Consider the following 19484-nt stretch of genomic DNA (forward strand, 5'->3'; position numbering starts at 1 on the left):
ATGGAGTCACTGGAAGCAGCTGAACTCTGTATTCCTCCCCTCAACACCTCCTGCAGGTCAACGCCTGTTACTCCCAAGGACATGTTCATCAAAACACTGCTGTGCTGTATCACTCTGCTCACTGTGACACTCAACTTGTTGGTTATCATCTCTATCTCCCACTTCAGGCACAGTCACTGTTCTTGAAATATAACAGCTGACAGTGTGTTTGAGTTTAATTCATGGATGGAAGCTTTGTTTATTGTACTGTTCTAGTCTAACAAGACGACTTCTTCTCTTAGTCCTCACTGAATCCAAGGTTTTTGTTTTTAAAAAGCTGAGACAAGCCAGAGATGTCAGTCTCATTGGGCTTTTCTGTGCAGTAGCAATTACTTGATATGCTGTGCAACAGAGTGTGATTACAGAGCTTTATGTGGCATGTCGGATATGTAGAGTTTGATTTTCATATTTCTGTGCCTGTAAAAGTAAGATTTCACTTTCAATATTCTGTCAGTATTCTCACAATGATTGCTGTGATTTAAACTGATTTGCACTGAATATGAGGCACTAATCATAATCTCCCCCTCCAGGCAGCTCCAGACCCCCACCAATCTCATCCTCCTCTCCCTGGCTGTGTCTGACTTGCTGGTGGGCCTAGCACCGATGCCAACTGCAATCATCACCCTGCAGTCCTGCCACTTTCAGGGTAAAATCTCATGTGCTCTGTTGTATCTGTCTAGCTTCACCCTCACCTCTGCCTCCGTTGGGAACATGGTGCTCATATCTGTGGACCGCTATGTGGCTATTTGTTACCCTCTGCGCTATTCATCCATGATAACAGCAAGCAGAGTTCAAATCTGTGTATCTCTGTGTTGGATCTCTTCTGTTATCTACAACGTTATAATACTGAAAGATTACTTGTCACAAATAAATTTGTCTAATTCCTGCTTTCAAGAATGTGCAGTTATCATAAACTACATTTCAGGGGCAGTAGACTTATTTCTCACCTTTTTGGGCCCTGTTAGTGTGATCATAGTTCTCTATGTGAGAGTGTTTTTGGTGGCTGTGTCACAGGCACGTGTCATGAGATCTCAGATTTCAGCTGTCACATCAAACACTGTGACTGTGAAGAAATCAGAGATGAGAGCTGCTCGAACTCTTGGTATTATCCTTCTTGTGTTTATACTTTGTCTCTGTCCATACTACATTCCTTCTATAACAGGACAGGACACCGCAAGTAGTGTAGATTCATCAGCTCAAATTTGGCTGTTCTTTTGTAACTCCACTTTTAATCCTCTGATCTATGCCTTTTTCTACCCCTGGTTTAGAAAATCAGTTAAACTCATTGTCAGCCTTCAGATGCTGCAGCCAGGTTCCCGAGAGGCCAACATCATGTTGAGATAATCAATATACTGTACAGAAAGTGACTAAACACAGGACAGAAAAAAGAAACATTTTCAGGATGTAAACCGTCTACCTTTGAAACAACCTCTGCCAGAGAAGATGGAATTATAACACCCTTGGTTTGGGAAAGCTATTGAATATTCACTTTCCCACAGTGTACTTCAATAAAGTCCTCCATAATGAATGAGGTGCAGGAGTAGTTTTAATATTGGATAGAAACAAAGAAAAGCTGACCTCATGTGGCATAAATTGATTAAATAGCCAACCAGAGTAGATGCCAAAATGAAATGAGTTGAGGCCTGTGTTAGCAATAATTATTCTCTGTGATGCTGTCATCTATCCAGAGTGTACAAAACGCAGACAGAAGGCATGATTTGGAACAGAAGTAGTTGCCCTCATCCACAAGCTTGTTGTCAGAACAAAGATTGTAGTTTATTCTCATGGTCAAGTTATCAAATCAAATATGATGCTGAAACACATTGTTGAAATTGTTGCTGTAATATAAAAGGCCAAATGAATAATTTCACCATGTGACTGTTGGGTGACAACAACAAAAAATAAAAAGTCATCTTGATGTGTTCATAGTCATGAAATTCCCCTTTTAATATCTAACCATCAGCCAGGCACTGACAGATAAATGTTTAACATCACCAGCCACTTAATAATATGTCATTATTCTTTCTTTGACCTCTAGCAACCACTCATTTCTTCCCAGCATTTGGCAGGTGGCTGCTGGTGATTTCTCACCCCGATTCTACTGTTTTGGAATTTCAATAGTTTAACATTTTACTGCAAAAGTGAACAGTTCTGTTAACTAATAAAGATCAGTTTGTCTGGACTGCAGAGAAACACACCTTTCATTGATGGCTTTCTGTTTATAAATGGCATGTGTATATTTTTCTTCTGTGCATGGTATTAAATGATGCGTGACATTTATTTTTAGAAACACTGAACATTGGTTGACTCTGATCTTTTGTCACTTCAACCAGTCCTGATAAAGATTCTGTTTGTGTGAAATTACAACATTGTCTCACACAGGAAGACGATGAGGCATATTGTGTAAAAGCTCTGTTGTTACCTTAACAGGGGCTGGCTGCTGCAGGCCATCGTTTTTATTCACAGTAACGACAGGGAAATTAGTAACATACATAAAGCTCCTGCCATGGTCAAACACATCGTAGCAATCACAGACCATCTGGTGTCTGTCTCAGTAATCTCAGATTTGTCAATGTTTAGCCCCAGTCAGTCTCCTCTCCTGTCACAGAATCCCTACAGCTGAAATGAGCTCTTTTTAATGTCCGATCATTGGCTAACAAATCCTTTTTCATGAATTATCTCCTAAGCGAAAACTATACTTTTAATCAGTCAGTAAGAGAAAACAGGAAAGGAGGAGGCATGGCAGCCATTTTTCTAAACAGTTTGTGTGTAATGAAATTGACCTGAGTGAATTCACATCATTTGAATATCTTTCACTTTTGTTCAAAGCAGGATTATCAGTACTCATCATGACTGATGTTCATCAGTGTTTTTGCAGAAGTTCTCAGAGTTGATCGCACTTCGTATAACTAAATATGACAAATTATTCCTGAATGGAGACCTGAATATCCATATCGACAAAAAGAAGGACTCCAAAGTTATGCAGCTAATGAATTTATGGGACAGTTTTGAAGTTACACAACATGTAAATGAAGCCACTCATCGGCATGGTAACATTCTGGACATGGCAATAACAACAGGGTTAAACACTGACATTGTTTCAGTGTTAGAACGACCTGTTTCTGACAGTCGCTGTGTGTTTTTTTTTTTTGATGCCCAATTAATGTTAACAATTAAAAATTGTTAAAAAAATGATTAAAATTTAATTTCTGGTTCAAAGACGATTCCATCAATACCATGTCATCTGCTTTAAATGCTAAAAACTAAAGGTTAAAAAGAGGTCGACTGACAGAATCACCCCATGATTTAACAACAGCAGTGTTCATGAGAGGAAGAGAATCTGTAAACTCTGAAAGGAAATGGAGGAAAACTGGGCTCACAGTTCACTGTAATGTATACAAAGAAGCCATGACTGTCTATAACAAACCAATATGTCAGGCAAGAAGGGATGATTTTTCCAAATTTATTTGAGTGAATGCTGGGAATTCTAGAAAATCTGTTGTCTAATAATCTGAGGAAATGAACTCCCTGGATTAAATTGGTGCTTTTAACTCTTGGTGTTATCCTAGATTCAGATCTGAGATCCCACATCAACAAGGTGTCAAAAACTTAAGAGCAGCATTGCTGCTAATGTAAATGGGAGTGAGCTCAGTAAACACTGTAAAAAAGATGTAATCATGGGAAAATTGTCCAGTATTACATTAGCTGAGATCTACAAGACTGTCACTGAGTCCAACTCAACCACCTCATGTGTTGACCCTGTACCTACAGCATTTTTAAAGCAGGTGTTTGACAGTGTTTCAAGTCATGTCCTGAAAATTATAAATACTTCCGCAAACAGGGGTCTGCCCCGTTGTGTTTAACACAGCTGTTAAAAGCATTACACAAGAAATCCAAATCTTGATAGTAATGCACTCACTAATTATAGCCCGATATCCAACCTTCCATTCATCAGAAAATATGCAAGGGATAATGTATAGTGAGCAGGTTACTATGGAGAAATTAACCCCGACAGGATGACATAGAAGCCTGACTTCTGTTCATCCTGAAGGGGTGTATCTTCATAGGATCCTGCTCACGATACATTATCCCGCTTAGAACACTTACTACTAAAGCGGTCAATAAAGTGACACAAAATAGTGATTAAAACATATTTTTTTTATTTAAAATTAACCTACTCTCGTCTGTCATCGCTCTCACTGCGCAGCGGCACTGAAAGTAAACACCTGTGTTGCGTAGCAACAGCCTCTCACTGTGTGCAGGCTGGCAGGCCGGATAACTTTATTTCTTTACAGTTATTTAGCTTAATTATGTCAAATATGGAGAAGTGACGGTATGTCCCAGACCTGAGAGAGACGTAGCTGGAGACAGAGTTTGGTTTACCGCTCTGATTTTGTGCTTGTAGTGGAGATGATATGCTCAGTCTGGGCACCAGTTCGGTGTTTGTCACTAGGTTCACCCCAGTGTGTTGGCCAGAACAACCACCACAAATTTTCCAGAGTACGAAATGAGGATCTGAGAGATGATTTATATGATGTTTAATTCTCCAATCTGCAGACACATAGACGGGGATTCCAGTGGTCAGTAGCAGCTGTGTTCATGACTGTGGTTTTTATAAGGAGAAAGTAACAAATACACCAGAGAGAAGAAGAACAAACGTGTACATTAGTTGCAATAATTTCTTGAAGTTAAATGAGGACCAAATATCACAAGCGCTCAGACACAAGGGTCTGGGCTCAAATGCACGACTCATACACCAGTGTAGAAAAACAAAAAGGCTCCAAGTCAGTTTTGATAACAAAAAGTCTCTCAGGTTACAAACGGGGACAAAGGGTGATCAAAAGTACAGCAAAAAGGATATTTCTCTTCTTCAACAAACAATGAAACAAAAGACTCTCAAGGCTAGGCAAAGTAAGCAAGGTAACAAGGCTGGACTGACAAGGATCACAGGGTTCACAGGACAAGGAAAACACAGATAATATATACACGAGGTAACAAGGAACAGGTGGAGACAATCAGGGTGGGGCAGACAATCAGACACACCAGGAAGTCAAGGGTCTGAAACAAGAGGAGAGTTAGGTTTCACAATAAAACAGGAAGTGCGCAACAAAATGTGACACACAATGCCAAAAGACACATTGGGACATAACACCAAACTGAAATCCTACTAGTTGGCCTGAAAACAAGAACAGATATGATAATAATTTAATCATTCTAATTTAATAATCTGAAGAAATGAACTCCCTTGTCATGTCCTGCTTTCTGATGTGTCTGTTTACAGTATCAAGTCTTGTCGTGCAAGAACTCTCCTCTCGTTTCAGATCCTGACTTCCTGATGTGTTTCCCACCTGTCTGATTGTCTGCCCCGCCCTGATTGTCTCCACCTGTTCATTGTTACCTCATGTATATATAGTCCGCGTCTCCCTTTGTCTTGTGCCAGATTGTCTTGTACGTCTTGTGCTCGTCTTGCTACCAGTCCTGTTTATCGTGCCATAGTTGTCTATTGTTGTTTGATTACCTTAGCGTCCTTAGTTCTCTTTTTGTGATCCTTAGTGTTTTTTGTTCCTCCTTTTTGACACTACCTCTGAGCCCTTAGTTTGCCTGTATTGCCCTTTTGCTTTTGTAAATAAATCAGCCTTCGTGCTCGCCTTTTGTTGGAACTGTGGAACTTGTTGGTCTCCTGCTTTTGAGTCCTGACTCCTTCGAGCCCCTGGGCCTTTTAAGTACAATCTGGCCAATTATGGACTCAGCGGAACCAAACCAATTCCGGAACGCCCTGTCTGCCCAAGGGAGTCTCCTCCACCAACATGAGGATCAACTCAGGAGCATTCAACAGGGTGTCAAGGCTCTCGCCGACAGACAACAGGAGCTTCAACACACGGTCATGAGTCAGGTAAATCTACTCACCGATCGACTCCTCAAAATCGTTTGGACGATTCCCCTCAGAGTCATTCTGCCGTAACCCTCAACAGGATCGGATTTTTAATCCGACACCGCCATCTCCTGGTCTCGAAGAACCCATGCAGGTGGACAAAATTGAGTCAGGAAGAAAAGATGAGATGCGTCAAAGAAAAGGCGTGCTTCTACTGCGAGGAGCAGGGCCACCAAGTGATAAACTGTCAGGTAAAAGACAGGGCTCACCATCTGAAAGGAGGGAGGTGGTGAGCCGTGCAAATGACCAGAGATGGGGGCAAGTCCCATACATGCAAGTCCCAAGTAAGTCACAAGTCTTACCCCTCAAGTCTCAAGTAAGTCCCAAGTCATCTGTAAGGAGGATCAAGCAAGTCAAGTCCAAGCATAGCTTTAGTCAAGCAAGTCAAGTCAAGTCACAAGTCAAGTCATTATCAAATTAATTACCTTTTTCAAATGTCTGTATTTCACCAATCCTGTTTTTCAGAATCAATATCTTTTTTAAGCTGATAAGTTAATGAATCAGCTCAACATGAATGAATTTCAAACAGCTTTTTATTACTTAAAAAAGATGAAACAACCACATTACTGTCGTATATGGAAAAAATAACACCGGAACTGAAACTTGAGGTAGAATGTACTTAATCCAACAAAAATGTATGTGTCTGTCTGTGTCTGTGTGTGATAGTGAGTGTGTGGTGTGTGTGCCTAAGAGAGCATCAGAATATCTTGAGTTGTGTGAGCCATTACCAATGGCTATTACACTTGCAAAACATCAGATTAGTCAACACTTTTGCACTGAGTTGGGAACGATGAGGTCCCATGATCACACCACCTTGGCTGAAAACACGCTCTACAGGCGCACTGGATGCAGGAATATGCAACAGTCTTGCCACAACCTCCAAGAGAGAAGGAAGGGTGTGTCTGTTTAGTGTCCAGAATTGGAGGCAGTCTTGTCCACTACAAATGTCCAAAAAGTGTGTAAGCTGCATATGTGGTGTTGAAGTGGAATCCTTCTTTTGCCTCTTCCTATGGTAAGATGCAAAAAGGCCTGACGAAGGCTCTGTGTCCTCAACCTCTTCCTCCTCTTCTCCGCATGTAGTTGGCGCCGCTTTGCTCGCCTCTTGGAGAATCAATTCTTGAGCAAAGAAAAAGCACAAACAAAATCACTACTTATTTATTCTTCATACCTAAACATTGGGAAAGAGGGAGAAAAAGATTCATTTTAAACTCATATATTCATTGCACAGCTTGTCATTACTGCTTACAAAGTAGTCAAAACATCTGAGAATAAAGTTTTGATTCGTACAGCCTCATTCTAGGCAGGCATGTATAGATGTTTTGGATGTAAATGGCAAGTGCATGGCAGCTAACAGTAGGAACTTTTGAGTTCTGCACTTAACAGCATGACACAAATATAACAGTAAGTTTCTACAATATATCAATTTATGGATGAATAGAAATAAATTTATTTAACCCATGAATGAATAAATAACAAAATTAACATGTTTCTTAAAACAACTAGTGTACCAACAACTTCACTGTTATATTGCGTTATGCTGTTACAAGTTTAGACTGGTGAAAATTCCTATACCTGTTTGGCTCATGAACGCACCAAGAGTTGTCCACACCCAGCAATGCATAAGTAACGTGTCCCCTAATCTGCTCTCCCGGAGTTTCATGGTGACATGCTGGGAGCGACCAGGTGAAAAAGACGCGAAGAAAAATCATATTAACGCATGTGGACCTTACCAACAGTGTATAACGAAGGAAACCAAGTTTTTTCCCCAAGTCCCCCCATCTCTGCAAATGACTTTTCAAAACCTCCCTGCACCTTGACTAGAGTAATTCTGCGCGCCAATAACCAGCTGATAGAGCTAGGAGCTCTCATAGATTCAGGGGCTAATGATAACTTTATGGACTGGAATCTGGCGAGAAAATACCAGATTGGGGTTAAAAAACTGTCTAATCCACTCAACGCCAGCACCTTAAACGGCAGCTTCATCTTCCAAGTAACTCATATCACTGAGAATTGTGAATTGACTGACCATCCAGAGCAGAGTCCTGTCCGGCCAACAGAGGGAGCGGAGGAGCGTTATCCCGATTTGGCTAAAGTGCCAGAATGCTACTGGGACCTCAAGGAAGTATTCAATAAAGAGAAAGTCACCTCTCTGCCGCCACATCGAGCTTCCGATTGTCCCATTGATCTACTTCCTGGTGCTCCAATCCCCAAGGGCCGGCTCTACTCCCTTTCTGGACCGGAACGAAAGGCTATGGACGACTACATTCATGCGTCACTGAAAGCCGGCATCATCCGCCCATCCTCATCTCCTGCAGGGGCGGGGTTTTTCTTTGTGGAGAAGAGAGACGGGTCCCTCCGACCTTGTATTGATTACAGTGGTTTAAATGAAATCTCAGTAAAGAATCGTTACCCTCTGCCTTTAATGAACACTGTATTTGAACTTTTGCAACAGGCTCGCTGGTTTTCGAAGATAGATCTCCGGAACGCCTACCACCTAATACGCATCCGTGAGGGAGATGAGTGGAAAACCAGGTTCAATACCCCCAGTGGCCACTATGAGTACTTGGTCATGCCCTTTGGACTCACCAACGCACCTGCGGTATTCCAAGGGTATGTGAATGATGTGCTTAGAGAATACCTGAATGACTTTTTTTTTCATCTATTTAGACGATATATTGATCTTTTCCCCGGACATAGACTCTCATAAGCACCACACACGGCAGGTGTTGTCCCGCCTACTTGAACATCATTTGTATGTGAAAGCTGACAAAAGTGAATTTCACAGCAATCAAGTCGGCTTCTTGGGTTATGTTATTTCCGAGAACCAGATCCAGATGGACCCTGAGAAGGTGAGTGCCGTAGCTAACTGGCCAGTTCCATCTAACCGTAAGAAACTGCAGCAGTTTCTCGGTTTTGCCAACTTTTACCGCAAATTCATCTGCAACTTCAGCACAGTTGCGTCACCTCTCCACCAGCTAACTTCTGCCAAGTCCGCCTTTCAGTGGTCCTCTGAAGCTGAAAACGCCTTCCAGCGTCTAAAGTCCGCCTTCACCTCAGCACCCGTACTCACCGTTCCCCGATCAACAGCAGCAGTTCGTGGTCGAAGTAGACGCCTCCAATGAGGGAGTGGGGGCGGTCCTATCCCAGCGCAATGCACAGGACAACCGGATTCACCCCTGTGCCTTCCTATCCCGTAAGTTGTCACCCACTGAAAGAAAGTATGATGTGGGTAACAGAGAGCTACTAGCGGTGAAAACAGCCTTAGAGGATGGATGGAGACATTGGCTGGAGGGGGCTGAGCATCCATTCGTGGTACTTACTGATCATAAGAATCCTGAGTACATCAAAAAGGCTAAAAGACTGAATCCCAGACAGGCACACTGGGCTCTATTTTTCAGCCGGTTCCGGTTTAGTATTTCATTTCGTCCGGGTTCACAAAACGTCAAACCCGATGCTTTGTCTCGGTTGTACGAACCGGAACCAGCCGCCAAGGAACCGGAAGCCATCCTGCCACTGAACTGTGTGGTAGGTGGGGTTTCATGGCAAATAGAAAAAGATGTGCAACAGGCCAATGAGGGATTAGAATCCCCGGCAGGGTGTCCCAGCGATGACTCATTTCATTGCCCTGCCTAAACTCCCCTCCTCTAAAGAAACTGCTGAAATTCTCCTCAAGGAGGTGTTTAGGATTCACGACTTACCCAAAGACATTGTTTCTGATAGGGGCCCTCAATTCATCTCCATGTTTTGGCGGGAGTTTTGTAAGTCACCCAGGGCCACAGTGAGTCTGACTTCAGGCTATCACCCTCAATGGGCAAACAGAAAGACTTAACCAAGAGTTAGAGACATGCTTGCGATGTCTGGTTTCCCAGAATCAGACCTCTTGGAGTGATAATCTCACATGAGTCGAATATGCACATAACACACTTCCTACCACAGCTACAGGCATGTCACCGTTGCACTGTGTCTATGGTTACCAACCCCCTCTATTTGAGGTGAACGAACACGAGGTCGCTGTGCCATCTGCTCACGCCCTCGTGAGACGCTGTCGGCGCATCTGGGCAGCAGCCAGGAAGGTTCTGCTCATGAGTCAGGACCAGATGAAGACAGCTGCTGACCGTCACCGCCGTGATGCTCCCTAGTATGCTCCAGGCCAGAAGGTCTGGCTGTTGACCCGAGACCTCCCACTCCATGTTCACTCTCAGAAGCTGTCACCTAGGTTCGTAGGTCCTTACGAAATCACAAAAATCATTAACCCTGTGTCTGTTCGTCTGAAGCTTCCTAGGTCCTTGAGAGTGCACACGACCTTTCATGTGTCCAAGCTGTAGCCGGTCCAAGAGAGCCCCCTGGTCCCCGCCACCAAACCGCCCCCACCGCCTTGCATGGTTGATGGAGGTCCCGTCTCCTCTCGTTTCAGATCCTGACTTCCTGATGTGTTTCCCGCCTGTCTGATTGTCTGCCCCGCCCTGATTGTCTCCACCTGTGCATTGTTGCCTCATGTATATATAGTCTCCCTTTGTCTTGTGCCAGATTGGCTTGTACATCTTGTGCTCCCAGTATCTCGTCTCGCTACCAGTCCTGTTAAACGTGCCATAGTTCTCTATTGTTGTTTGATTACCTTAGCGTCCTTAGTTCTCTTTTTGTGCTCCTTAGTGTTTTTTGTTCCTCCTTTTTGACACGACCTCTGAGCCCTTAGTTTGCCTGTATTGCCCTTTTGCTTTTGTAAATAAATCAGCCTTTGTGCTCGCCTTTTGTTGGAACTGTGTTTGGTCTCCTGCTTTTGAGCCCTGACTCCTTCGAGCCCCTCGGCCTTTTCATCCCTGTATTAAATCTGAGGTAATAACTCTTGGTGTTATCCTACATTCAGATCTATTTAATTAAAAATAGGCAAAAAAAACTTAAAAAAAAAACAAAACATATATATAAAACTTAAATAAAGATTACAAAGATTAAAAACAGGGGATCATTGTAGTAATTATCTGAAGAAGGGGGAGATAGATGTAGGGAGGACAACAAGGGGGTGAGGGGGGGTGAATAATGTTATTGATGAGCTGATGATTAGCAGCTGGGGAATAAACAAGCTGTTGGGAGGAGGTGTGTGGACAAGATGAAGAGAGGGAGAGCGATGATGGGCAACAGGAATGATGATGGCAATCCAGAAGAGATAAATATCTCATCTCATTAATAAGTCAGTCAGAGCGCTGCTCGACCTCTGTTCAGATCCACAGTCACTATCTCTGATGATGGAGTCACTGGAAGCAGCTGAACTCTGTATTCCTCCCCTCAACACCTCCTGCAGGTCAACGCCTGTTACTCCCAAGGACATGTTCATCAAAACACTGCTGTGCTGTATCACTCTGCTCACTGTGACACTCAACTTGTTGGTCGTCATCTCCATCTCCCACTTCAGGCACAGTCACTGTTCTTGAAAGATAACAGCTGATAGTGTGTTTGAGTTTAAGTCATGGATGGAAGCTTTGTTTATTGTACTGTTCTAGTCTGACAAGACAACTTTTTTTCTGTGTCCTCACTGAATCCAAGGTTTTTTTTAAAAAAAAAGCTGAAACAAGCCAGAGATGTCAGTGTTTTCAGTTGAGAGTGAAAATGTCAGTCTCTAGGGCAATTGCATGTCAGAGACACATGACATAAACACAGCTGTCGTCATGATGAAAATGTACTTAATAATACAAGCAAAATGATGTCGCAATTACTTGATATGCTGTGGAGCTCAGTGATATTACGGAGCTTTATGTGGCATGTTGGATATGTAGAGTTTGATTTTCATATTTCTGTATGTAAAAAAAGTAAGATTTCACTTTCCATATTCTGTCTGTATTCTCACAATGATTGCTGTGATCCACACAATTTGCACTGAACATGAGACACTAATCATAAACTCCCCCTCCAGGCAGCTCCAGACCCCCACCAATCTCATCCTCCTCTCCCTGGCTGTGTCTGACCTGCTGGTGGGCCTTGCAGTGATGGCATCTGCAATCATCCTGCAGTCCTGCTGGTTTCAGGGTAAAACCTCATGTGCTCTTTCATATCTGTCTGGCTTCATCCTCACATCTGCCTCTGTTGGGAACATGGTGCTCATATCTGTCGACCGCTATGTGGCTATTTGTTACCCATCATATTTGATTTGATAACTTGACCATGGGAAAAAAAACTACAATCTTTGTTTGTCTGACAACAAGCTTGTGGATGAGGGCAACTACTTCTGTTCCAAATCATGCCTTCTTTCTGTGTTTTGTACACTCTGGATAGAGCACAGCATCACAGAGAATAATTATTGTTAACACAGGCCTCAACTCATTTCATTTTGGCATCTACTCTGTTTGGCTATTTAATCAATTTATGCCACATGAGGTCAGTTTTGCTTTGTTTCTATCCAATATTAAAGACTACTCCTGCACCTCATTCATTGTGGAGGACTGTTTTGAAGTACACTGTGGGAAACTGAATATTCAATAGTTTTTCCAAAGCAAGGGTGTTATAATTCCATCTTCTCTGGCAGAGGTTGTTTCAAAGGTAGAGTGGTTTCCATCCTGAAAATGTTTCTTTTTTCTGTCCTGTGTTTAGTCACTTCCTGTACAGTATATTGCTTATCTCAACATGATGTTGGCCTCTCGGGAACCTGGCTGCAGCATCTGAAGGCTGACAATGAGTTTAACTGATTTTCTAAACCAGGGGTAGAAAAAAGGCATAGATCAGAGGATTAAAAGTGGAGTTACAAAAGAACAGCCAAATTTGAGCTGATGACTCTACACAGATGTCTACCGATGTCAGCTGCTTCCAGTGACTCCATCATCAGAGATAGTGACTGTGGATCTGAACAGAGAGCTGCTGAGGTCGAGCAGCTCTCTGATTGACTTATTAATGAGATGTGAGATGAGATATTTATCTCTTCTGGATTACCATCATCATTCCTGTTGCCCATCACCTCTCTCCCTCTCTTCATCTTGTCCACACACTTTCTCTTAAAAGCTTGTTTGTTCCCCAGCTGCGAATCACCCCCCCCCCCAAAAAAAAAAAAAAAAATGTGGGAGTGGTCGGCTGGAGATTGTTTGCACCTATTATGTGAATCAGTTGCATTGGGGTCAATCAAATTAGTGTAGTGTACAACTTTACACTGTAAGAGGCCATGCCTTGCACAGATTGAAGAAGTGGAGCCAACCAACCGTAAAACTCATTGCCAGTATTCATCAGGCAGTGTGATTCCAAGCTCCCTCTCCCAAGAATCCTTGGGACCAGAATCTGGGCCATCAACAGTAGAATTGATAAGGCTGTAAATGCTGGACACTAGTTGCTTTTGTTCAGGATCAAGAGCCAACAACGAGTCAACCAGAGTTTCTGGGGGGACGACTAGGAAATTTGGGGTTCTGGTTCTGAGTAGTGGGAGACCAGACCATCAAAGTTTGGTTTACACCTCTCAAGGTGAGGAGAAAAAATTTTGGAGAAAAGTAGATTAATTGAGTTTGCAATATGCACCCCCAAGTATTTATATTTGTCTGTATTTGAAAGGGAAAAAAGGCGGGGGTGTATTTTTTGCCAGAGGATTGATGGGAAGAAGTTCGCTCTTTTAAAGGTTAAGTTCAGACTGTGCATCCCAGGGAGCCCAACCACTTCAGGTCTGTAACCTTCCGTAAACTTCCCACCTGATGAAGACACTGGAGAGGATTATACTTAACCATCTTCGTCACCTGGTGGGCAGCGAGCTGGACCCCCTACAGTTTGCATACCGACCATGCACTGGTGTGGAAGACGCTATCATCTACCTGCTCCATCGCTCTCTTTCCCACCTGGAGACAATGGTACAGTGAGGATCGTGTTTTTTGACTTCTCCAGTTGTATTTAAGTATTTATTTAACAATCACAAAGTACAACAGGACGCCAAAACGGGAAAAAGATATCAATAATCAAAGTATCAACTAAAAGAGCTACAAAACACAAAACACCCAAAACGGGAAATAGTACTCACAAATTAGCAACAAAAGAACTATACAGAAACTCGGGAGGATACCTCAGGAAAATTCTCAAAACTACAAGGAATAGGAAGCATAGATTCTCCTCAGGAGCGATACAATGCGTGGCGACATGAGGGAATATTCTGGCACTGAAGGAGTGTTTGGTCCCGGCTTAAGTAGCCAGCGCTAATGGGCTTATTAGTGTCAGGTGTGTGCAATCAGTTTCACTCCTGAGGAAATCAGCTCCGCCCTTACTCATGTACCTGTAGGCAGAGGGAAAGAGAGAGAGAGACAGGAATGAGCACAAAATACCAGAGATTGTGACATGACACTAGTGCTTTCAACACAATCCAGCCCTCACTGCTGAGGGGGAAGCTGGAAAGTGCTGGAGTAGACTGTCACCTGGCTGCATGGACCATCGACTACCTCACCAACAGACCACAGTATGTGAGGCTTCGCGACTGTGTGTCGGATGTGGCAGTTTGCAGCACCAGGGCTCTGCAGGGTATGGGCTCTCTCCTTTTCTCTTTACCCTCTACACACTTCAGACACAACATAACCAGCTGCCACCTCCAGAAGTTCTCTGATGATACAGCCATCGTTGGATGTGTATCGCAGGGGAACGATTTGGAATACAGGGAAGTGTGGACTAAACCACCTGCACATCAATGCCGGCAAGACCAAGGAGATGGTGATAGACTTCCGCAGGAAAGCACCACAGACTACACTGGTGTGCATCCAGGGTTTTGACATTGAGATCGTAGAGGAGTACAAACCTGGGTGTACACCTAAACAATAAACTGGACTGGTCCACTGACACTGATGCCCTGTATGGGAAGGGCCAACGTCATCTTCATCTCCTGAGAAGACTGAGGTCTTTTGGAGTATGTAGGACATTACTTAGGACTTTCTATGACTCTGTGGTTGCATCTGCAGTCTTCTACGCAGTGGTCTGCTGGGGCTGCAGAAGTTCTGAGAGGGACAGAAAGAGACTTAATGAACTGGTCAGGAGAGCTGGCTCTGTCCTGGACTGCCCTCTGGACACCACTGAGGATGTAGGTGAGAGGAGGATGTTGGCAAAGCTTACATCGACATCTGTTCCTAAACTTCCTGAGGCAATCGGCGGAGGGATCGCCACCACGTACAAGCAGTCCCTGAAATGCTGCCAACTGTCCACCAGGGGGTTCTCCAGTCTTTGTACTGACTCTGCCCTGTCCCATTCTCTGTGCTGTCATCTATCGGCCGCCAAAACTGAAAAAGGATTTCTTGAGTGAGTTTTGCAAGTTTGTAGCGGAATTTATGCCTAAGTTTGACAACATTTTAATCTGTGGGGAGATCAGATTCAGATCAGTTGGCTAATCACTTTAAATCTTTCTTAGATTCTCTGGATCTCACACAGACTGTCTCAGGTCCCACTGAGAGGGGTAAGAGTTAAGTTAGGACATACATTAGACCGTATCATTTCTCGGGGGTTCACAGTGTCTAACTGTGAGTTGTCAGTTCTTCCCATCACTGATCACTCTCTTATACAGTTTGACATCTGCACTGCTCCTCCTGCCCCCACTCCTACTGACCCCCAACGTTGGCACGTCTTTACCTCCTCCTCAGTTAGGGACTTTTCAGCCGCCTTTTTGGCATCTGATTTTTGCTCTGCTCCTGAACTGACCTCTCCCTTATGCCCAGACCGTTTCCTCTCTGCCTTCCACTCCACCTGCTCCCAGATCCTGGACTCTGTAGCAGCTTTTAAAACTGTGTCTACTAAAACTGCTTCTGTCCCCTGGCTTAATGATACAACTCAAGCCCTCAAGCGTCAGTGTAGACAAGCAAAGCAAAAATGGAAGAAGGACAGGTTACAGGTGTCACTGGACATTTTTAAAGACAGCCTTGTTACTTTTCAGAGAGCAGTGAGGGATGCTAAAGGGCAATACCTTTCCAATCTCATCAGTAACAATAGTCACCACCCTGGAGTGCTATTCAAAACCATTAACTCTGTGATCAATCCTGTGTCTTTTGTTTTGAATGATGCTTCTGTGCAAACCTGCAATGCTCTCAAGCTGTACGTTTTGGACAAAGTTTTGTCTATTAGGCAAGCTATCACTCACACTCCTACAGATATTTCATCCGCTCCTGTTGCACAATGTGTGTTTGAGAATTTTGAACCTGTCACTCTTGTGGACCTCAAAAAATCTGTCCAGGAGCTGGAATCTACCACCTGTGCACTAGATGCTGTCCCTGCTCGGTTTATGAAGGAGACATTGACATCCTTGTCCCATGCCTTGTTTCCTTCATAAACAGCTGTCTTAGTTTGGGCACTGTACCAGCTGCTCTCAAACACGCAATTGTTAAACCACTGCTCAAAAAACCCAGCCTAGATCCCTCCCTTTTATCTAATTTCCATCCTATGTCTCATCTGCCTTTTTTATTCAAACTGATGGAGAAGCTGGTTCTTTCACAACTTCAGGCTCACCTCTGTGTTAATGGTTTTGCGGACAAATTTCAGGTCGAGACATAGCACCGAGTCTGCATTGCTGAGGGTCCACAATGACATCCTGGCAGCTCTGGACAACAAAAGTTCTGACGTCTTGGTGCTGCTAGATCTATCCGCTGCCTTTGACACCTTGGATCATTCCACCCTCATTTCCCGACTTCAACACACTGTCGGCCCGCAGGGTTCGGTTCTCAGATGGTTTTCCTCATATCTCTCAAACAGGTCTTTTGCAGTACATACAAATGATTTTGCTTCTTCTGCTGCCCCACTCTCGTCTGGAGTGCCTCAAGGCTCCATTCTTGGTCCCTTTCTGTTTTCACTGTACATGCTGCCACTTGGTCAACAGCATCCAATATCATTTCTACGCTGATGATCTCCAAATCGATCTTCCAGTCCTACTCAATGATCACTTTGCGCTAGACCCTCTCAATAACTATAGTCTCTACTCTGTCAAAAAGTGGTTGTCCCAGAACTTCCTTCATTTGAATGAGGGGAAGACTGAGTACATTCTGTTCAGCCCCGACCCAGCCTGCAGTTCTCCTGATTTTTGTTTGTCTACACCTCAATTTGCTCCTGCTGTGAGGAATCTAGGTGTCATTTTTGACGAGGGACTTAACTTCGAGAAGCAGATCAGCTCAGTTGTGAGGGTGAGCTTCTTCCAACTAAGGCTCCTGAGTAGGGTGAAACCATTCCTGTCCTGGGCAGATACGGAAAAGGCAGTCCACGCTTTCATCAGCTCAAGGATTGATTACTGCAATGCCCTCTAAGCTGGACCACTCACTCTTCCATAAATTGCAACTGGTTCAGAACGCAGCAGCACGTCTCATCTCCAACTCCTCTAAGCATGCACACATCACCCCGGTCCTCCAAGCGCTCCAACTGTTTCAGAGTTCAGTACAAGGTCCTGATATTGGTCTTAAAGGCCATAAATGGACAGGCCCCTGCCTGCATCAAAGAGCTGCTGGCAATTTATCAACCTGCCAGGACTCTCCGTTCATCTAACCACATCTCGTTGGTTGTCCCCAGCGTGTTCATGGCTCTAAGCTCTGGAACTCTCACAGGTGCAGACTGTCTCTGATCTTAATGCTTTTAAATGTCATCTTAAAACGCACTTGTACAGCTGGCGTTTAATGCTTAGTTTCCTTCTGACTGTGTGTTTTTTAAGATTCTTTTTACTTGTTTTAATTTATTTGTTAATTTTATTCTTCTTTGTTAAGCACCTTGTGCTCCTTTTGGATGTTGGAAGGTGCTATAGAAATAAAGTTTGATTGATTGATTGATCAATCATGGACAACCCCTCCCATCCCCTGTATGACACAGTGGGGGCCCTTAGCAGCTCCTTGAGTAACAGATTGCTGCATGCAGAGTTTAAAAGGAACGCTACCGCTGGTCCTTCATTCCATCAGCTGTCAGATCATTCAACTCCAGCACCACTTAACATAAGACTGTGTTGATGTTGTTTGACAAATTAAGGTCATATCCATACATTTTGTGCAATATTACATATTTCCTTTTACATCCTGTGCAATATTACATATCATTTACTGTTTAGTATATTTTATTTTTCTGTGCAATAGTAGTAACACTATTATTATTTTTAATCTGAAGGCACTTTACATTGTTCTTTTTCCACAGCTATTGGGGCAGTACATGCTTTTTACATATTTTTTATATATTTTTTTTCTGCATATTTTATTTTTCTTTTATATAGTCAAATTTCATTTTGCTTGTATAATATGTACATATATATAGAGGACATGCATGCCTAATCCGGCAGGAGAAGAGGTTAAAGTCTGAACAAGACACCTCTCCTCTGCTCTGCTTTCCCCGCCCCATCTTCTCACTCTCCCAATAGGAAGAGATCCAGGAAGAGGAAGTGTAGATAAGGTGGGGGTGTGGCTAGCTAGAGTCTCTATTTGGGACCATGTGGCCTGTTCAGGTGAGTTTGTGTTGTAAGATACAGAGTTGGCTTGTTTTGTTCTTTTTTGGTTGTTTTCCTGCTTTGTTTGCTTTATGAAGGAAATGGTAGGGTTTGTTGCTTCTTGAAGGAAATGTTAGAAGAGGTTGTTAAATCTAGCTTGTGGTTTAGGCCTCCACCTTCAGCACCCTCTAAACTTTCTACCCCCTTTCCCGAACAAGGGTCTGTATCCAATTCCTACTTTCATCTTTGACTCTACCTCTTTACTTTCTATCCCCTACCGAACCAGGGTTTGTATTCCCACCCCGCTTTTATTGGTGCAGTTGGTGAGAGACAGAGGTAGATGATGGTAGTGCGGCAATTGGCAGTTACATGTGGCATTTAGGCCTGTAGTAGCATTGTGGCAGCTAACAATTGCTAAAGTGGTGGTAGTATAATAGTATCTTATCAGTATTGGCATCTAGCAGTTAACATTAACAGTATAGGTGAATCTAGCTTTATTGTCTTCCTCTGTTCCTCTTAGCAGGTAGCGGTTAGCAGTTAGCATTAGCGTTAGCTAAATGGTAGCATCAGAACTGTATTGTCTTCTTCTGTTCTTCTTAGCATTAGCATTAGCTAAATAGTAGCATCAGTACTGGCCACTAAATGGAGCATCTTCTAAACAGGCCTGGGTCAGTTGAACGTGGCAGTGCTGTTTGGATTGTGTAGGAGCAGTGTGAACTGGCACTAGGGGGGGTGACTCTGGGACACCGGAGTTCACCACCTAGCCTCCTGGAGGTCCTGAAGTAGGCGAAACACTGTTGAAGGGAGGTGTCCACCTGATGACCCCCAGAGACGTGTTAGGAATCACTGCTCTTTGGCATGTATAGAGGCAGCTTAGGGGTCCAAGGTTCTTCACTGAGAATGAATCCTCTTTTTGAGCACAAGTATCTTGTGTTTAAATTAACTCACAACTAGCTTGGCTAGTGACTGTTGTGAATAGAGCAGCTGACAACAAGGGAAAGACCATGTGACTGCTTGGAAAGACAGCTGACAGGAGGGAAAAGACCCCACAGGTGCTGGTATGGGCTAGCAACCCATGGCAGCAGTGGCAAGACTTGGCCTTGCTACAACCAAACTTAGCTACAACCAATATAAGGAAAA

General features: G+C 43.5%; 1 protein-coding gene across 1 annotated transcript; it reads left to right on the forward strand.

Moving 5' to 3' along the window:
- LOC121605374 (trace amine-associated receptor 13c-like) lies at positions 1-1383 on the forward strand. Its single transcript, XM_041935264.1, has 2 exons — positions 1-167; positions 570-1383. Exons 1-2 carry the CDS (start codon positions 1-3, stop codon positions 1381-1383), a joined length of 981 nt encoding a protein of 326 aa, XP_041791198.1.
- The last annotated feature ends 18101 nt before the right edge of the window (positions 1384-19484 follow it).

The sequence above is a fragment of the Chelmon rostratus genome, chromosome 4, assembly GCF_017976325.1.
Source record: "Chelmon rostratus isolate fCheRos1 chromosome 4, fCheRos1.pri, whole genome shotgun sequence".
Lineage (NCBI taxonomy): Eukaryota > Metazoa > Chordata > Actinopteri > Chaetodontiformes > Chaetodontidae > Chelmon > Chelmon rostratus.

What these genes read in the sequence shown, in the direction of transcription:
- LOC121605374 (XM_041935264.1), top strand. Translation starts at nt 1, where the DNA reads ATGGAGTCACTGGAAGCAGCTGAACTCTGTATTCCTCCCCTCAACACC. An exon ending in ATCTCTATCTCCCACTTCAG is followed by an intron (nt 168 to 569) that starts GCACAGTCACTG and finishes CTCCCCCTCCAG; the next exon opens with GCAGCTCCAGACCCCCACCA.